At 34.4% G+C, this 17,912-nt stretch overlaps 1 protein-coding gene across 1 annotated transcript; it reads left to right on the forward strand.

Moving 5' to 3' along the window:
- Positions 1-660: 660 nt before the first annotated feature.
- CRISP3 (cysteine rich secretory protein 3) lies at positions 661-17,697 on the forward strand. The gene is made up of 8 exons (XM_005552767.5): positions 661-716; positions 7,687-7,760; positions 8,581-8,697; positions 9,498-9,585; positions 11,249-11,394; positions 11,801-11,898; positions 13,843-13,931; positions 16,221-17,697. The coding sequence occupies exons 2-8, from the start codon at positions 7,689-7,691 to the stop codon at positions 16,346-16,348; spliced, it is 738 nt and encodes a 245-aa protein (XP_005552824.3). The 5' UTR covers positions 661-716; positions 7,687-7,688; the 3' UTR covers positions 16,349-17,697.
- Positions 17,698-17,912: the final 215 nt, after the last annotated feature.

A 17,912-nucleotide genomic window follows, 5' to 3' on the forward strand; every position in this document is an offset into this window, starting at 1 on the left:
ATGATTGAAATTTTCCATAGATGAACAGAATCAAATAATGATAATTTAACATGGAGACCAATATTATGTTTAATTTTATACAACCAGAAAGTAAAAGTAACTACAGCACATCTTTGAACATGGAAATACCAATGAGTTATGGTGTGTTTGGCCATCGAGTTCGGAAAGTCACTGTGGCCTTGTATTTACAAACATTAAAGATAAAATTATTATCCAAAAGAGTAATGTCCAATAGTTTATTAATAAGCATCTTAGATAGCTGTAAAAAACATTGTGTTCTCTAGAGTTCATGAAAATTATGAGCTTAATTTCAATCCAACAGAAGTAATTCTAAAAACTCTAATATTGTGATGATAATAATTTGGCTAAGAATTTTCAAACTATTGACTAGCAAAAATATGGATAAATTATAATATATGAGCTTCAAAGAATAAATGCACAATTACAAAACTTGATATAGCAATTTACTTTTAAAAGGCATTTGAGGAATCACCAAATAATTTCAAAATCATGATTAGAAAATCAGCAATGAAATCTGAGACTATTGGTATGACAAATCCTGTTTCAGGCCTTGTTGATCTAGAGTTACTTGCACAACCAGAATTTGCCAAAACAGGAAATAGGTGTTTCATATATATGGCTCTAACCTTCTCTCTCTCCACCTTCCTTCTATCAGCAGATGAAATAAATACTTCATCCTGCTCTGGAAACCACTGGTAAGTGATAACTCCTTTATTTCAAGGTGAACAACACATTTATGCCTTCTCAATGATAAAGTGATATATTCAGTATATTTTATCTACGATTTTCCAAAGTTTATTGATAACTTTTAATGAGAGTAATCATCTTAACATATTCATTTTAAGCTGAGAAGCTAATATATAGACAGCTTTATTATTCCAAAAGCACTTTTATCCAGTTTAATTTTTAAATAAATTTTTACCTTTCATTCTAAAGTAATATAATTAATTCCCATGTCTATGACTTTTGGAAACAATTGTACTAGAACTATTTTTAATAGAAAAATGAAAAACTATGAATATATGTGTGTGCATACTTTTACATCAGTAACTTTTACTAATATTAAAACATACAGCTATATGAGAAGCCATAGCAAAAGTTTTAAATTGGTTAAAACAAAATTATAGCACTGATCTCGAGATCAAAAAGTATTTTATTAAAGACCATCAACATAAAATACAGTTTACCTCATGAAATGCACTCAGAGTACAAAAAAAAAAAAAGACTTATAAACGTTTTCCAGTCAAAAGTCAATCTACTCAGTCACGTTTATGTAGGTAATTTAAATATAATATCTATCGTGCATATTTCATCTAAGGAAGCAATTTCCACATACAGTTTTATATTCTGTAGCACATTAGAAGTGATTATGAAGAATCAGATATTAGGAGACCACAGAACTACCTAATGACAACATGAAAGGGGTTACTTACCACTAGACAGAAGATTTTAAAGTAAAATGCTTTTCTTCCCTGTGGCTAAATGCTATCCAGGAAACTCTCGGAGTATTTACAATAGCCAAAGAAGATCCGGTGTTGCCTCTTTTGCTAGTTAAAACCAAATCTAGAATGTGTCTGCCTGTATGACTAAGACTTCTGAAAGCGGATCAAAAGTAATTAAATTGATGACAAGTTTCAAGCGTGGGAGTTACCCTACATTGATGAGTTGTAAGGTAAATTGGGCTTTCTGATTTGTAAGAGACAGGGATGAATTGGAAGGAAGAGCGTCAGAATTCTCAAGTAATGTAAATCTGATATTGCTATGAATTTCAGTTATGTTACTTATTGAATTCAAGTAAAAGGAAGGGAATTCATCCTTGAAAAAAAAAGTGCTTCTCAAGAAATGCAAGACAGCTATTCTTATTTGGATATCTTTACAAATTTCTTACTTGATGAAATATAGCAGTTTTGCAAACTTTGCATATTGGCATAGGCTGCTTTCTGTATCACAGATACATAATAAGATGAAAGAAAGTGATCAGAATAAAGATTAACTATTAAATTTTAAGAAAATATTGCGTCAAATACTTTTCTGTGCTGTGACTAGTATATAAATGTGTTTATACCTATAGTGCATGCATTATACTCCTTTGTATTAATGCTTTTGACATCTTTTCTAATCCACATGATCCTTTAAAATATTTCTATAATCTGTTCTCCCTCCTTTGTTTTTTAATGCTGTGATGTTTGGTCTGTCTCTTAAATTTTGTATTTACCTCCATCGATTGATTTATCTGTTCCTACAGTAATATTAAATTTTGTCAACAAAGGTTTGAAGTCTATCTTAATAACTAATATGAAAAGATAATCCAATTAATTCTTCTTTATTTTATTGGTTTATTTATTTATTTGAGATGGAGTCTCACTCTGTCTCCCAGGCTGGAGTGCAGTGGCACAATCTCGGCTCGCTGTAACCTCCACCTCCCGGTTTCAAGCGATTCTCGTGCCTCAGCCTCCCCAGTAACTGGGATTACAGGCATGCACCACCACCATGCCCGGCTAACTTTTGTATTTTTAGTAGAGACGGGGTTTCACCATATTGCACAGGGTGGTCTCGAACTCTTGAGCTCAGGCAACTCACCCGCCTCGGCCTCCCAATGTGCTAGGATTACAGGCGTGAGCCACTGCGCCCAGCCAATTCTTCTTTTAAAGGTTTACTTAGTTATTCATAAGCCACTTAAAATTTGTATTGGAATTAAAATAAACAATTAGGTTAGTTTAGGATTGATATCTTAACCTTAACATGTACCATTTAAAAGCATTACAAAACTCTCAATTTATTCAGAACTTCTACTATGTTCTTTATTAAAGTTTTAAAATTTTCTCCAAAAAGAATTTTTAATTTTTTGTTGTTTCCCAGATACTGTATAATTTTTTTAACTGTTATGAGTGTTTCTTAAATCTTATATTCTAGTTGAGTATTTCCAGTAATAGAAATGGCATTTTTGTAAGTTGATAGTGCATCTAGCAAAATTGTTTATTTTGGTGTGTTCTCCAGATAGATGATCGTATCATTTGAAAACAATAACAATTTTACCTCTTCCCTTACAAAGGTTACAAATATTACATATAAATAAATATATAAATTAATTATTTTAAAAATTAATATATAAATTATTTAAAAATTAATATATAAAAATATTTATATATTAATATTTATATATTATGTGTAATAAATATATATTATATATTGTATTCGTTATGTTACTTGTATATATTATATGCATATGCATGTATATGTATGTATTTTCTTTTCTTACAGCTTTGATTAGGGTCTCTCCAGTACTTTGTTAAATAAAAGTATTAGTCATTCTTTTCTTGTTCCCAATATTAAATGAAATGCACCTAGAGTTTCTCCAATAACCATTGTATTGGGTATAGATTTGCAGTATATGCTTCCTACCAAATTAATGATCTCTTTTATTTTTTCTTTTAAAATAAAAAAAAAATACTACATATAGGGATTGAATTTAATGACGTATTTTTGTCATATTACTTTGCTTTAATCTGTTAATGTGATGAATTTTACCAATGAATTTTCTAATTTTGAATTATTCTTGCAGTCCTCATATAACTTTACTTGGTCATGATATTTTTAACATATTTTTGAAATTGGTGAGTTAATATTTTGTTAGGATTCTTGCAATTCATTTATGAAGTGGCCTTATGTATTATTTACTATTATTCTTATGTCTTTTATGAGTCATCAAGGAATTATATCCACTCCTCAGATTACATTTCAGGAATGAAACAGCATTGGGAGGATGCAGCCAAGCTAATTTGAATCATACAACAGTAGGGAGTAAGAAGGTGTGACTATAAGTGACTATAAGAGCACTGGAGAGTGCTATCACGCATGACCTTATTATCATCAGTCCTTCACACAGGATGGTTCTTTTTTTTTTTTTTTTTTTTTCGTTTTCGTTTTTTGAGGCGGAGTCTCGCTAAATCGCCCAGGCTGGAGTGCGGTGGCGCGATCTCGGCTCACTGCAAGCTCTGCCTCCCGGGTTCACACCATTCTTCTGCCTCAGCCCCCTGAGCAGCTGGGACTGCAGGCGCCTGCCACCACTCCTGGATAATTTTTTTGTATTTTTAGTAGAGATACTCCTGGATAATTTTTTTGCATTTTTATTAGAGATGGGGTTTCACCGTGTTGGCCAGGATGGTCTCGATCTCCTGACCTCGTGATCCGCCCGACTCGGCCTCCCAAAGTCCTGGGATTACAGGCGTGAGCCACCGCGCCCGGGACCCGCATAGGATGGTTCTTACAGCTCCGTGATACTACTTTGCTGACACATCGCACTAGAGCAAGCGCTTTTCTGTTGTTGCAGAATTTTGCAAATAAAGAGGAATCAATGACTGTTTTGAGGCAAGAGTGGGAACTAACAGGCATTACTTTAGACCAACCACTGCTGTTGGATGCAGCACTCTCCTCCCCTTCACATTCATTATACACAACGCACGCGCACGCGCACACACACCCATATACACATTCTAGAAGTCATGAAAGACTTTATTCTCCTCAGATTTTCTCACTATCTTTTCAGTATTTTCTTGGAATCCCTGTTTCCCTCTTGCTTCTATAATTCTTTCAGAGTTAATTTTGGGGTGACAGTAAGAAACTTGCCTACTTTGATATTCTGCCTAGAATAGAAGCCAAAGGCTTGCTTTATAAATGAACCTTTTGATTAATTCTTCTCTTATCAACTAAGCAAATTTGTCCTACTTCCCAATTTGCAAATCCTTATTTCTACAAAATGGGCTGCTAAGACGAGATATGCCTATAGAATTTTTGTAGATATATGTTATCAGTCAATATGCAGTGATATCAGTTCATTTGAGACAACATATAACACTCCCTTTTCCAAGGGAGTGTTTCAAACATACCAGTGGTCCTAACATCAGTGTGAAGAAGGCACAGTATGTTACAGTTTAATTGTATTACAGATATTTATGCTTCAGAAAGACACAATTTGCTCTGCTGTAGATCTGGAATTAGTAGCAAACCATCACTATTTGAAATCATAAATCTTTGAAATCTGGGGACTTGGTTTTTCTCTAATCACACTTGAGATGAATTATTAATTTCTTTGAAAAAGGAAAACCAGAATAGAACAGAAAACCATATAAAAGGTGGGACTCAGTGACTTACACAAAGTGCAAAATAACTCTTTCAAGGGAAATGAAGAGAAATCTAATGTTTATCTCCAAGAAATAGCAGAAAAAACTGTATAACTAATACATTTAGAAATTGCTTCATGCAAGTAAATGACAGGAGAGGCAATTTTTAAAAAATTCTTTCTAGTACCTTCTATGTGACGCTACTAAATGGAATTGCAAACAAATCATTTTCCACTTGCACCTGCTATTTACAGTAGTCCCTGGGGAGGAGAGGTGAGGATGGAGTGAAATATTACAGCGACCCTCTGTCACCATTATTGGTCTTACTGTTGATGATATATCTTTATCATATTTGCCTCATTCGAATTGTTTACTCCCTGAGCCCTGAATTGTGCTAGATTCTTCCCCATCTCTCTCCATAAAGCATTGGAATGGATCACTGTAAAAGGAAATAAAATCTTATTCTCCTGTTTTGCACACATGAGAAAATTCAACCAGCTCCCACTCTGGGTACTTGAATGACAAGCTCCCGCAATGATATACCAGGACTCTGAGGGCAAGAACCAAGTCTTGTTCACTTGATCATGTGCACCAATATTGTAACATGTTATCCTGAATAGAGTGTACGGAATTTGATAAATGTCTCCTAAAGGAAAGAAGAATACCTAATTGTCTTTGACTTACAAATGAAAATAAGGATCTGCTTTTCCTCTTTTGCTCTCAAACTCTAAAGGAGGCCCACTAGAGGGCCCACCCCTAAATACAGCACACTATGAGTTAGAGCATCCACATATTAATTTAGAGGTGGAAGCGGGGCCGGATTAAGTTATTTTTGAGTGAGTTTCAAGGTCTGTAACACTAGTAGCTTGAAATGTTCTGGAGTTCCAGATCTGCATTCTAGCACTACCATTTTTCATGGATTCCTTTTTTTTTTTTTTTTTTTTTTCAGGCTTCAAGTGTATTTATTGATGCATTGGACAAAGTAAAACCACAATTGTTATCAAAAAGTATATCTCTCTTTCTGTCATTTTCTTGTTCTTACATTGGAAATATCTTTGAAAAAGTGATACAAATGGATACCAGCGAAGTCCCATATTTGTGGGGTGATTGTGCAGCAGTGCTGGGATGGGATGGTTTGTGACATTGACTTTAATAGCATGAAAATGGGTTTTGCAATTGTGTATCAGGCTGCATCCCAATACTTAGATTCACAGTGGGTGGGGTGCGAGAGTGCTGGTTAGCAGAAAGGAAAGCTGAATTTAGTGCTGGGGACCAATTTGGGGTGGAAAGTTCTTCCTTTGGGAGTTTTGTGGGGATTTGTTGTTAGCTGAGTTCATAGTCTAAGGGAGACCCACTCCCAGCCCTCAAGAGCTGAGGTTCAGGAGGAATCAGTGAATAACTAAGAAGGAAGAGCTTTTGTAGGATGAGTCACTACTTCTATTAACACTCGGTCCAAAACAGAAGGCTAAGGATCTACCATGTATTATTTGTTCTGCTTTCTTGTTTTTAAACTTAACATTGAAGCATAAGCTTTTTCTCTGAGGTTACAAAACCACCATAAATATAGAGTGGTTTTTATGTCTAATATACTGCCATAAGAGGATGTACTCTCATTTACCTAGACATTATAGCTCCCTATTACTAAGCATGTAATTAATTTACAATGTTTTACCCCTTATAAATGATAACATGATAAAAATTTTATGCTTAAAACTTTTCCAATATAGTTTATAATTTCAGTAGGATTCCAAGAAGTTGAATTAGTGAGACAAAGAATGTGAACATATTAAGGATATTAATACAGATAGGGTTAGTAATCCCTTAAAAGTGATAATCAAATTATTACCTTTTTGGTTTAAGTTCCAGAGGAAAAAATGTTGCCTTTTTAAATTTGAGGCATGGTACTAAAGATAAAGTTTTGAGAGGAAAGGAGTTAGGATGCTAGCTGCACAGGTAAAGTTGAAGAGAGTAGTTTAAAAGTATGCACGAAAAGCATACACTTAGAGGACTTTCTAGGGTTCTAAGAACGGCAAGTATATGAGCCAGATCCCTGATGGAAAAGAACTGGCACAGGCTAACTTGTAATTTGAAGAGATGTTAATAAAAGTATATTTATAAAAGTATAGACAGCACTTAAGGAAATCAGCAAGGGCTAATGCAGTAGTATCCCTGTAATAATCACAGTTGGAAGCTACTGAATTGTCACTGTGAAGAATCCACTCCTAGAACCTAAAGAGAGCAGTTACACAGAGAAGACTGCAGAGCTGCAGAAGAAGGAGGTAGAAAGTCCTTAGCATTTACAGGCATGCTTCAGGGGCTTCAGTAGGGAATTTGGGTTTGTTCTTTTTAGTCCCAGTTGGAGGCATACTTCGAAAGCTGAATCCACTGTCATTCTGCTCACTCCATGTGACAAGTCTTCTGTTACATTAGTAATGAATTTGGGATAATGGAAGTCGTTACATTTCTCCCACCCTCATGTTACTCAGCAGTTCATGTACTAATCATTTTAATGCAGATCCCTGTTCCACCGGTTTTGTTTTCCCAGCAATGACATTATTCCCAGTGCTGTTGTTCCTGGTTGCTGGGCTGCTTCCATCCTTCCCAGCAAATGAAGACAAGGTATGGTTAAAGTCAAAAATCTTCAGAAAAATTCAGGCAACCATGAGGGATAGCAAGCTACTAGATCAATCTTCAAAAGTGAAAAGGACTAGAGTGTCTGGTACATCATAAAGTACTCATTAGTAGCTCAAGATAGTTAACATAATTATGTTTAAAGCTGTGGTGATCGACATGGTAGCCCCTAGCCACATGAGGGTATTGAAGTTCATTAATTAAATGACTTTGCTCCACCCCACAAATTGCCTTGGAGACTTTTTTTAATGTGGTAAAACTATCTTTTGAGTGATCCCATAAAATTTGCTACCTAATACATAAAACTCTTTTATTAGAGTATTGCATGTTACACATGCACTTAGACTGAGCCTAGGCATTTTTTCTAAATACCAGACACCATTTCAGGCAGAAATTCCCCCTAAAGTCTTAGGGTAAATCATATAGCCCAATCCTTACCACTTCTTTGCTGCAGCCTGAGTGTGAATGTCTTAATAATTCCTATCATGTACCCTTGTCACTATAAGATGTTGTCACTCATATATCTAGAAAAATCACATTAAGACCTCTCTTAACCCAGAAATTGGTGTTTGTGGCCTCAGAGGAGATTTTAGTTTGTCATGCCATGAATTATATCCCCAATCTGAAAACTTTCATATAATACTTTTCCATTAAAAAGTCATAGCTTTGGCTGTCATTGACAGTGTTTACCTAGTATTGGCTCAAACACTTTTTTAAAATGGTCCTTGTTCCCTCAAGCTAACATAGTTACTACTCTGCGCAATTTCCAACAATGTTAAAAAATAATTGTAATTTTATCTTCCCTTAGGATCCCGCTTTTACTGCTTTGTTAACCACCCAAACACAAGTGCAAAGGGAGATTGTAAATAAACACAATGAACTGAGGAGAGCAGTCTCTCCACCTGCCAGCAACATGCTAAAGATGGTAAGAGGTGGTATATTGCAAAGGAGAGGGGTGTGAACAAGCTGTGGAAGGAGCAGGCGGCTGGCAATGAAAATCTCTTAATAACTTCAAGGTTTACAAAGTTCTGTCTCTATTTTGTTATTTCATTTGAGCTGTGTAATGGGCAGAGCTAAATTTCTTAACTTCTCTTTATAATGGTTGCATAATGTCAAATTCATAGGGCTATTTAAATTATGGAAGCAGAATCAAAACCAAATCTTTGGACATACAGTGAAAAGCCATTATGCTTTTCTGCTCCTTATCTTATCTGTCCTAATCTAAGATCAGAAAGACCTTTTTCGTTTAAGATAAATGCCGTTTAGGGTAAATAACAATCTACTTTTCTGGGCCTTGTACCAAAGGCCACATGTCTCCCAAACATATTCAGTGAAGGGGTGGGGGGGAAAAAGAACTGGAAGTGAAGTAAGCCAGCTAATTACTTCATTGTCAGCAAAAGCAATCTCAACACCTCCACATGTTTATCAATATTTAGAGTAGGATCATTACTAAAAATCTTTATGTTTCTGTTGTCCTGTCATAAATAATTAGGCTATAAACCTAGATTTTTTTTGATTACTTAGGGTAGGCATATTACCTATATTTCTTTGTGGAGCAGAAAAAGGCACATCAAAAAAATATATATTTGATTACTATACAAATCAGAAGATGCTTGCACAGAAATTTTGTGATGATGTAAATCAACCTATAACCTGATTATAAGGCTTATGCTCCTGTGAGGTTTGAGATATTAAGTGGATATCTTTTTTCTGTCCTTGTTTCAGGAATGGAACAAAGAGGCTGCAGCAAATGCCCAAAAGTGGGCAAACCAGTGCAATTACAGACACAGTAACCCAAGGGATCGAAAGACTAGTATGTAAATTAGGAAATATTTGTTGAATAAATCAACAAGTAAAATAATAAGAAACCATGTTATAATGTTGCATTAAGAAAAGTTTGTAAATAAATATTGCTTCTAATGCTACCTTTTTCAAGATAGAATATCTCTATATGTAGAGATAACTCTGAGAAGCACCATCTGAGCTTATGGTTTTACGTAAATTTTACAAAAACTGTCTCAGGCAGTATCACATTTGTACCTCTCAATCAGCTCATGAGTAAAGCAGGTTACAGATCATCTCTTTCCCAATTACAGAGATTAGAAAACTAAGTCTGGAAGAAAATGATGATTGGTAATTAATGTCATATATAGGAAATCTGGAATTAGAATTTCTGGCTTCTAAATCAGTATCCTTTTTAGTGATAATATAGAGCCTATTTGTGTTTTGAAACCTACTTAATTTTGTTTTTATAAAATATTTTAAATTTTGTCAAACTGTTCCTGAATTTTACAAAAAAAGATATTTAACACCAGTATTAGCTTTTACTATTTTCTTTTGAATTTTTGATGATGGTAAGCCATGTCTTTCGTATTTGCTGGATGTTTACAATGCATACTATATTAGACAAAATAAAAATGACCTGCAAGACATAACCTATGCATCAATAAATATAAAAACAACTAGATAAAATATCATATGGATGAGCTATCAGATAAAGTATTTATTGAATTATCAAAAACAACATAGGTAAAGGCAAGCCAAATTTACAAGTGGTAAATAACTGGCTTGTTTTGAAAATAGGACTGCCATTGTTATCTATATCCTTGATATTAAAACTATAATAAATTTATGAAAGGAGGTAACTATGGTCACCAGAAGATTGAAAGAAATGGTCTTGAAAATCCCAATCTATTGTTAAAATCTTAGCTTCTTTCTTTCCCTCTTAAAGGAACTATACAAAGGTAGTTTATACTCTCTTTAAGTAGCATGTAGACATCCCATGTTAAGCCATCCACATATAAATATTAATTTCAGGGCTTGAAAAAGCACTGAAGTATTTCTGGGCTGCAAGGCACTTTTTTCCTTATTTTTTGAGCAAAGTGTGGCCTGTGATGTTCTGATTTGCTAAGAGGAGGCCTGTAACCTGTGAAAATATTGTCTTTTATGGTGTCATTTTCTTCATGTTTGGGCTCTTAAAGACTGAGCATAGACTTTTTTTAAAAAATTCACACAAAATAATAATTCTAACCACTTATTCAGATTCCTATATATGAAAATCTCTGGTGAATACGGACTAGAGCAGGAGAGGAATTACTAAATTGATGCTTGCCTTCAGCAAGCTCACATTACAAAGCTGAAAGCTCATAAGGCACACCCATGTGAAGAATTCAATGTGTAAATAAATGAATCCAGGGAGAGCAGATATTAAAGAAAAAAGGGTTCTCCATCTACTCAAAGTTTTGCATGTTGAGACCAACCTCAAGTATTGGGCAAATCTGGCTTCTGTTCAGCTTATAGCTGATAAGGATCTGAGGCACCCTCCTTATGTATTAGTTGATATTCATTAATGATGGGCATTGGGGACAGTATTTAAAAAACAGGGATTCTGCTGTGTGGAGGGGGCGGGTGGGGGGTGTGTATTTTGCCATTGCATGCTTTATTGCTTTCCTCATGAGTGGTCTGTTCCTTCTTAGGTCTAAAATGTGGTGAGAATCTCTACATGTCAAGTGCCCCCAATTCATGGTCACAAGCAATCCAAAGCTGGTTTGATGAATACGAGGATTTTGACTTTGGTGTAGGGCCAAAGACTCCCAATGCAGTGGTTGGACATTATACACAGGTAAAGAGAAGAAATGAAAAACCACCTCCTTTACAAGTGCCCTAAAAAAAGGATTCTTCAAATTTTGACTGATTCCAAGTTGAATTTGGGGGAAATTTTCAAGTGAATATAGAATAGTCTGGCATTTGGTGAATATTTCAGCTGTGAGCTGTCATTTTTCAATAGTCTGCAGGATCATGGTAGGGAAACATAATCTTTGTCTAACAGTCTCAAAAAGGAATGTACATGGAAATGTAATATTTTAAAAGTCTTTTAGTTTGATTCAATAATTTAACTAAATATAGCCATAAGGTATAGGCAAAATATGTCGGTAATATTCTTCTCCATTTTGTATTTCCTACTACTTGTTTTTCGGTATTTCCTTCTTCTCTAATGTGCTCTCGTATGTTCACTTATGGGTTTATAGGTTGTTTGGTACTCTTCCTACCTCGTTGGATGTGGAATTGCCTACTGTCCCAATCAAGCAGTTCTCAAATACTACTATGTTTGCCAATATTGTCCTACGTAAGTATATATTTTAGAGTTTATTGTCAATAATGCTAAATACGATTTAATATTTAATATAAAAACAAACCAAAAAGCATATTTCAGTAAAGGTGAAGGAGATTAATCTTTAGAAATATTTTCTAAAGTTGAGACACATTCAATCTACTTCGCAGAAAGATCAAGTTTTCAGTTCCAGTTCCAAGTGTTATTGAACAGGGAGCTGTCTTTCCTCATGCCTAAAATAATTTATCTCCTCGCTCAATTGCCTTTTCCTATGCTCATGGTTACTTCATGAGTACAGGTAGTGTGTAGTTGTCTAAATATAATTTTATCAGTTCATGCTAAGTTTACATACGAGAAACTGAAAGCTTGACAATTAGTCCAGGGATAAAGTAAGGTGACAAACAAATGAGTAAAGACCCATTTTAGTAATATCAGTCCTTTCTGCTCAAATGCTCTTACTCATGCTTATCAGAAAATTTCACATTATACATTAAGAAATGATTAAATCTTGGACCTCAAAGACTTTTCAAGAGATCCCCAATATGTTTCAAATAGCCAAGAAAAGATAATATCTTAAATTTTTGCTTCTTGGAATTTACCACAAAAACATTTCATGGAACCGTTAAGATCATAATTTCTTAATTATCTTGGGTTTCCTGAAGAAAGTCCACTTTTTTTCTCAAGCAATATATTTCACTTACTCACACAGAAAAAATCTGTGGATATATTGAAGATATATTCACAACATATCTATTAGCTTTAATTTCCTTTTAATATTTGAAATTGTTCACCACTAGTGGGAGGGGCTTTCCCCAAACTCAGCTTTCTGCATGACTTATTTTGAGGCTGTAGATATCCCAGGTGATGTAGGATTCCAGTTTGAGAAATATGACCTGTAAGGTCATTTTTCAGCAAAGAATTATCATTGTTAATGCAGAAAATTGAAAGACCCTGGGAGACTGCCCCCAAATGCCTGGTCATGAGAGGAGAGCATCTTGAGTCTGCATCTGAGTGAGAGTTGGAAGTAGTAATGAGAGAAAGCAGGAAAAAGAGAACTTCCAGAACACTTTGATGTCTATTTCACATTTTTTTAAGTGCTCACACACCTACCGTTATATTCTGTGAAGGAAGGCTGAGATTCAGCTACATTGACTTGGACTGTTAACCTACTTAGTGCAATTAAGACTTTGGCTTTCTTGTATTTTCAGATGATAATTACCGATAGGAAAATAATCATCATTGAGGTACAGGCTAGTCACTGTAAGATGAACACACAGAGGAGATTAATATTAATTAAATCTTTTTTTCCCCTAACATTCCCATTCTTGGCAAACATAAACATCTCATACACACCACCTGTAGACATTCCCAAACCTTCCTGAGCACAGTACCCTTTCACAAACATACAGCAAAAACCATGTGAAAATCACCACCCCACCTAAAAGCCAAAATTTATGCTGAAACTGTACTTACCCTTCTTCATATTATAGAAATTATGGTATTTTTTATTTTTAATTATAAGCTACATTTAACATTAAATGTTATTTTTCATATTGCAACCTTCTGTGCTTCAGGAACTTTTATTATCTCCCTAGGGGATATGTTTTAACCCTTGCCAGAACCTTGTGGTACATCATCTTAGCAATTTGACCAAGTCTATTGGGAGATGAAGTGTGTTGCCATATCGAAATACGCTCTAAAACCTTTAGACTTTAATTATCCTGTTTCAGTTTCTCAGGTTGAGAGACTATGGTCAGGAAAGTGAATGAATGTGTGAATTATTCTCTTAATTTGCATTATTGTCTGAATATCCTCTGAGAATATTATATTTTTAATTATTTGACATAATTAAAAACATTTAATAAATACCCATGTATATTTGGTGACTGATACTAACTTTGGAACATAAACTAAACAGAAAAATGAAAAATATTTGACATTTTTTATTTCAAATTTCAGTGGTAATTGGGTTAACAGACTATATGTCCCTTATGAACAAGGAGCACCTTGCGCCAGTTGCCCAAATAACTGTGACGATGGACTATGCAGTAAGTTTAAAGTGATTAACTTGATAATAAAATAAAATGATCTGACATTTCTTCTAAGAATTGGGAACTCTGAAGACAACCAACTTAAGCAATGCTTTCATGCAAAGGACAAAAAAAAAAAATCTGTCTGGCTCTGTCACCCAGGCTGGAGTGCAGTTGCGCCATCTCAACTCACTGCATCCTCCGCTTGCAGGGATCAAGTGATTCTAATGCCTCAGCCTCCTGAGTAGGTGGGACTACAGGCACGTGCCAGCACACCTGGCTAATTTTGTACTTTTTGTAGAGACAAGATTTTGCCATGTTGGCCACACTGGTCTCAGAACTTCTGGCCATCAAGCGATCTGCCCACCTCAGCCACCCAAAGTACTGGGATTACAGGTGTGAGCCATCACACCCAGCCTTACGGAGTGTTTTTAAGTGAACATTTTACACTGTTCAGTATCTATGTATTATTTGCAATGTAAAATTTGACCTGTTATCATATGTAACCTGATGAAACATTTACCATCCATTTTATATATTGGCATATATGAAAATGTGTCTGTGAAAATGACACATTATAATTAAATATGAAGTTTCTCCTCATAAAACTTTATATCATTATACAAAATACGGCATATTTTAAAAAAGAAAAACAAATAGACGTCTAAGAGTATGAGACCATAGAATATGGCTCAATCTAGACAGGGCCTCCAAATACTGCCATTTCTCATATGCTAATGAATTTATCATACTAACTTCCTCATATTTGCCATAGTGTAGTTAGAGTCATCAAGTTTAATATAATAATCACTTGCACTTCCGCTTGCTAATAATTTTTATATGCATTTTTAAAGTCAAAATCAAATCCGTATGTAGTATTAACTCACAGAAGCCTCAAAAATATTTTAGCAAAAAGAAGTCAAATAAATATATATCTCATACAATTTCATTTTATGCTTTTATAAATAAAAATACAAAGAGTTGATATGTTTGTTTAACTAGGATGTATTACTAAAATTATTACTGACAATGCAGTCGACCCATTCGTTGAGATTTTTACCTTTCAAATGCATTCACCTGACTGAATTGTAACATTTTTTTCTGACTGAATTGTATAGCAATAATTCAGAATATTGATAATACCAAAGCTATAAATCAACTAAAAAAGAAAAATCCAAATATTTCCAGCACTGCCAAATGCTGTTTTCTAAGAAGCTTGAAATTTATCTTATTAGTAATGATCAGCCAACTGAAAAATTTTAAACAGAAGAATGATAAGATCTGAACTGTGTTTTCTAAGGAGCTCCTGACAGTAGTAGGAAGAAGCAATTGGATGAAAATCAGCTAGGAGACTGTTGGAAAAACACACACTCAAAAACAAATGAGTATCTTTACTGCATTAGTGCAAAATGAATGAAAAAAATAGACAGGTATGAAAAATAGGAAGAAAGGAGAATAGTCAGTTGTTGTTACCTCGTATTGTTGAATATTGATTACAAAAAAAAAATAGAAACAAGTTTCAGTTGATTCCTGGCTCCTGGCTTGAATTGTTTAATAGTTGGGAGTGCCATTTCTCTGAAACTGGGTGAACCAAATGAAGAATTGTTGGGAAATAACAAAGAAATGTCAAGCTTGTAGACAGGATGATGAATTTAGTTTGAGATTTGTTGAGTTTGTGGCCACTGAAGGACATTCAAGTAGAAATGTCCAATAATCATAATGACAGTCTCTCCACCTTTTACATTATACATTGACATCTTCCTATAATAATTACTTAGACCTGAGAGAAAGACTGGTGGCACTAGAGTCTAGAACTGTGTTCAATGACTTTCTACAATGATGAAGATGTTCAATATTTTCACTTTCCTATAAAGTCGCCCTTAGACACATGGCTACTGAGCACGTGATATAACTGGTGGTGTTGAGGAAAGACCTGAAATTTTAATTTTATTTAATTTTTATTAATTTAAGTTTAAACAACCACATGACAAGTATCTACCATTTTGGATATCACAGTTCTAGAGAAATCCATTTAAATTAATTTTACTCTGCTCACTCGCTGAGTGAGGAAAATATGTCAGTTCATCTTAGAAACATTTCCAAAAGCTCGAATTTAAAAATGAATCTGTGTGTTTACCTAAGAGACCTTGTGTGTGTCCCTCAAGATATAGAATGGCCATCTTAGGGTAACAATGCCAGTTTGTTTGCTCACTTCCGTACTCTCCGTTCATATAGAATGTATTGTATGTGTTGTTGTTATGGAAGAAAATGATAATGAAGTGACCGGTTTCTTTGTTTTTATTCCAGCCAATGGTTGCAAGTATGAAGATCTCTATAGTAACTGTGAAAATTTGAAGCGCACATATTCCTGTCAATATCCGTTTGTCAGGGATAGTTGCAAGGCCTCCTGCAATTGCTCAAACAGCATTTATTAAATTCGCAGTACACACCGAGTAGCGTTATGTAGAGAGGAGTCAGATTATCTACTTAGATTCGGCATCTACTTAGATTTAGCATATACTAGCTGAGAAATTGTAGGCATGTTTGATACACATTTGATTCCAAATCTTTTTCTTCTGGATCTGCTTTTTATTTTACAAAAATCTTTTTCATACAAATGGTTTAAAAGTAACAAAATCTATAACAACAACTTTGGATTTTTATATATAAACTTTGCGATTTAAATTTACTGAATTTAATTAGGGTGAAAATTTTGAAAGTGGTATTCTCACATGACTAAGTTCAGTAAAACCCTGGATTGAAAGTGAGAATTATGTTCCTAGAACAAAATGTACAAAAAGAATAATATAATTTTCACATGAGTCCTTGGCTGTAGTTGCCTTTCCTAGCTCCACTCTAAGGCTAAGCATCTTCAAAGACGTTCTCCCATATGCTGTCTTAATTCCTTTCACTCTTTCACCCTTCTTTAGAATCATCTGACTGGCATCCTCACAACTGAGTTGAAGCTGTTCCTCCTAAAACAACCCTGACTTTTAAATTGCCAAAATCAGTATAATCCTTTGTTTATCTGCATAAATTTTACAGTAGAATATGATCACACCTTCATTTTTAAACCTCTCTTCTCTTTGACAAACCTTCCTTAAAAAAGGATCCAAGATAATACAGGTAAATACCCTCCACTCAAGGAGGTAGCACTCAGTCCCCCACCTTGTGAGTCTTCACTAAAATTAGTGACTCATTTCCAAAGAGTGGAATATGGAAAGGGAAACATAGTAACTTTACAGGGGAGAAAAATGACAAATGCCTTCTTCACCAAGTGATCAACATTAACGTCACCAGTGATAAGTCATGTGGATTTGTTCTATGTAATCTTTCTAAAAATTCGTAATCCCAATCTAATTATGAGCTAAAACATACAGCAAATTCAAGCTGAAGGACATTCTACAAAATATCCCTGGGGTATTTTAGAGTATTCCTCAAAACTGTAAAAATCATGGAAAATAAGAAAATCCTGAGAAACAATCACAGACCACATGAGACTAAGGAGACATGGGAGCCAAATGCAATGTGCTTTCTTGGATCAGATCCTGGAAAAGAAAAAGATCAGTAATGAAAAGCTGATGAAGTCTGAATAGAATCTGGAGTATTTTTAACAGTAGTGTTGATTTCTTAATCTTGATAAATATAGCAGGGTAATGTAAGATGATAACATTAGAGAAACTGAAACTGGGTGAGGGCTATCTGGGAATTCTCTGTATTATCTTACCAAATTTTCAGTAAATCTAAGAAAACAATGAAAAATAAAAAGTATTTTGAAAATAAATACAAGAATTTTTTTCTTGACTCTATGACACATCATAGCTTTTCTTCAGATTATCTAGTTATTCTTTCCTAGACTTTTACTCTTAACCTTCAGTTCCTTTATCCCAGTGCTATATGTTTGATTTTGTCCTTTCCGGTAATATCAATGATTAGGTTGTCATATCAGATGGACTTGTTTACTCAGTATCAAACTTCAGTAAAAATTTCAAGGATCTA

The sequence above is a fragment of the Macaca fascicularis genome, chromosome 4 (genome assembly GCF_037993035.2).
Source record: "Macaca fascicularis isolate 582-1 chromosome 4, T2T-MFA8v1.1".
Lineage (NCBI taxonomy): Eukaryota > Metazoa > Chordata > Mammalia > Primates > Cercopithecidae > Macaca > Macaca fascicularis.

Coding starts and splice junctions, on each gene's coding strand:
- CRISP3 (XM_005552767.5), top strand. CDS start 7,689: ATGACATTATTCCCAGTGCTGTTGTTCCTGGTTGCTGGGCTGCTTCCA. Junction 8,698..9,497: donor CCAGCAACATGCTAAAGATG/GTAAGAGGTGGT, acceptor TCCTTGTTTCAG/GAATGGAACAAAGAGGCTGC. Junction 11,395..11,800: donor TGGTTGGACATTATACACAG/GTAAAGAGAAGA, acceptor ATGGGTTTATAG/GTTGTTTGGTACTCTTCCTA.